The 1,760-nt window shown below is 56.9% G+C and overlaps 1 protein-coding gene across 1 annotated transcript in view; it reads left to right on the top strand.

Moving 5' to 3' along the window:
* HMG20B (high mobility group 20B) overlaps positions 1-1,760 on the top strand; it is a 24,881-nt gene that overhangs the window by 19,487 nt on the left and 3,634 nt on the right. The window contains exons 4-6 of the mRNA XM_019513269.1: positions 805-925; positions 1,034-1,086; positions 1,572-1,650. Coding sequence (XP_019368814.1) covers positions 805-925; positions 1,034-1,086; positions 1,572-1,650 — 253 coding nt within the window. The remainder of the gene's footprint in view (positions 1-804; positions 926-1,033; positions 1,087-1,571; positions 1,651-1,760) is intronic.

The following is a 1,760-nucleotide window of genomic DNA, read 5'->3' as shown; positions in this document are numbered from 1 at the left end:
TGCAGTACAAGATCCACACTGCAGTAGGTTCTTTAGAGAGGGGTAACCAGGGTCCCCTGGAAGACATCTAGGGAGCCCAGTCCGTAGTGCTTACCTAATATGCTGCTGCAGGAGGCTTGGGATGTGTCCTCTGCCTTGGCTACAGGGATTACACACCTTAGATTCACCTGACCAGCCACTCTGCTGTAGGCCACAGCATGGGCAACTTGTGTCTTCTGAGTCGGGGGCACATGCCTCCCCCCCCAGCAACCAGTCAGTGACCGGGGGGGGCTGTGGCTGGTTGCACCAACCCAGAAGCATGAGCAGCACTCCCAGAGGTGCCAGCAGTGCTTCTCTTGGTGCCTCCACTCCCTGGCTGGCGCTCGCAGGGGGGGCACTGGCACTCCTGCCTACCCCCCGCTCGTCATCTATTTGGGGAGCACTGGCTTTCAGGGGGTGCACCAGTGCTCTCAGGGTGCACCTCCTACGCCTCGCCACTGGGCCTTAGCATCAACTAGCAGCCAGTCCCAAAGCCAAGAGTAACTTCCAGCTGGTTTTGCTGCCATTGAAGTCAACAGAGATTTTTGCCGTTGGTGTTTGTGGAAACAGAACTGGGCTTGGAAACAAGCCCTGTGTACTGGGATAGGTTCCTCAGTGGTGTCTATGGTAACACCTGCTGGGCCCTATTAAGAGGGAGATGGGGGCCAAGGTCTGTGACCTTGTTCTCCTGTCTGGTCCTGGGAATAGTCTATCCTCCAGGCAGGGCGTGCTCCTGTCTGTCCTCAGTGGCTCTGCACAGAGCATCTAACCCTGGTGTGGTTTCAGCGGTACCTGGACGAGGCAGAGCGGGAGAAGCAGCAGTACATGAAGGAGTTGCGGGAATACCAGCAGTCAGAGGCCTACAAGATGTGCACGGAGAAGATCCAGGAGAAGAAGATCAAGAAAGGTCAGTGCTGCTGGGCACAAGGAATAATGGGGTTGTTCCCCTTCTTGGGGCTGTATGTTGGTGGCAGTGGGGCTAGATGAGTAACCCGTGACTCCTTTCTGCCCCTAGAGGATGCTGGCTCTGTAGCTGTGAACACCCTCCTGAATGGCCACCCACACAAGGTAAGGCCCTGAAGGGATGGAGGCACAGAGGACACTCAGTAGAGTACGTGAGGTGGAGTACTGGCCCCTGCAGAGGAATGTGACTTGGCCATTGGTTTGGGGAGGCCTCAGCTCTGCCCAGGGGACAGGTCTCCCCAACACATCCCCTGCGCAGACTAAGCTGCCACCCTATCTGATTGGTTCTGGTCAGTCTGTGCTGGAGCACAGACCATGTCGTCCTTGCCTTGCATCCTCCACTCGTGGTGCTGTTGGCTCCATCTGTGTACTGTCACCCGAGCCCTTCTAACTGCCCTCAAGCTTCTGTCTTATGGGTTTTCAAGTCTGTGGCACCCTTTCCAGCTCAGGGAAGTGGAGGATCAGCATGTCCCAGCATGTCTGGGGACTCCCCCGTGCAAAGGGGAGCTCAGGTTGGAGCCCTCCCACCCAGCAACTCTCCCTATCTGACCCTTCTTGGTTGCTGGACACTCACCCAATCTCCTGGCCAGGTGGGGGAATGCGGCAGTGATGGCTTTTCCACGTTTGATGTGCCGATCTTCACAGAGGAGTTCTTGGACCAGAACAAAGGTACTGAACCAAGAAAAAGGGGCCTCACCCTTTGGGACTGGGGCAGTCTGCCATTCTCCATGTACACAGTCCCTGGCTCACGGGCCCTAGGGGGTTGGCTGTGGAGGGAG

The sequence above is a fragment of the Gavialis gangeticus genome, unplaced genomic scaffold, assembly GCF_001723915.1.
Source record: "Gavialis gangeticus isolate Ggan-Ray unplaced genomic scaffold, GavGan_comp1, whole genome shotgun sequence".
NCBI lineage: Eukaryota > Metazoa > Chordata > Crocodylia > Gavialidae > Gavialis > Gavialis gangeticus.
This window is presented reverse-complemented; position numbering and strand designations above follow the sequence as displayed.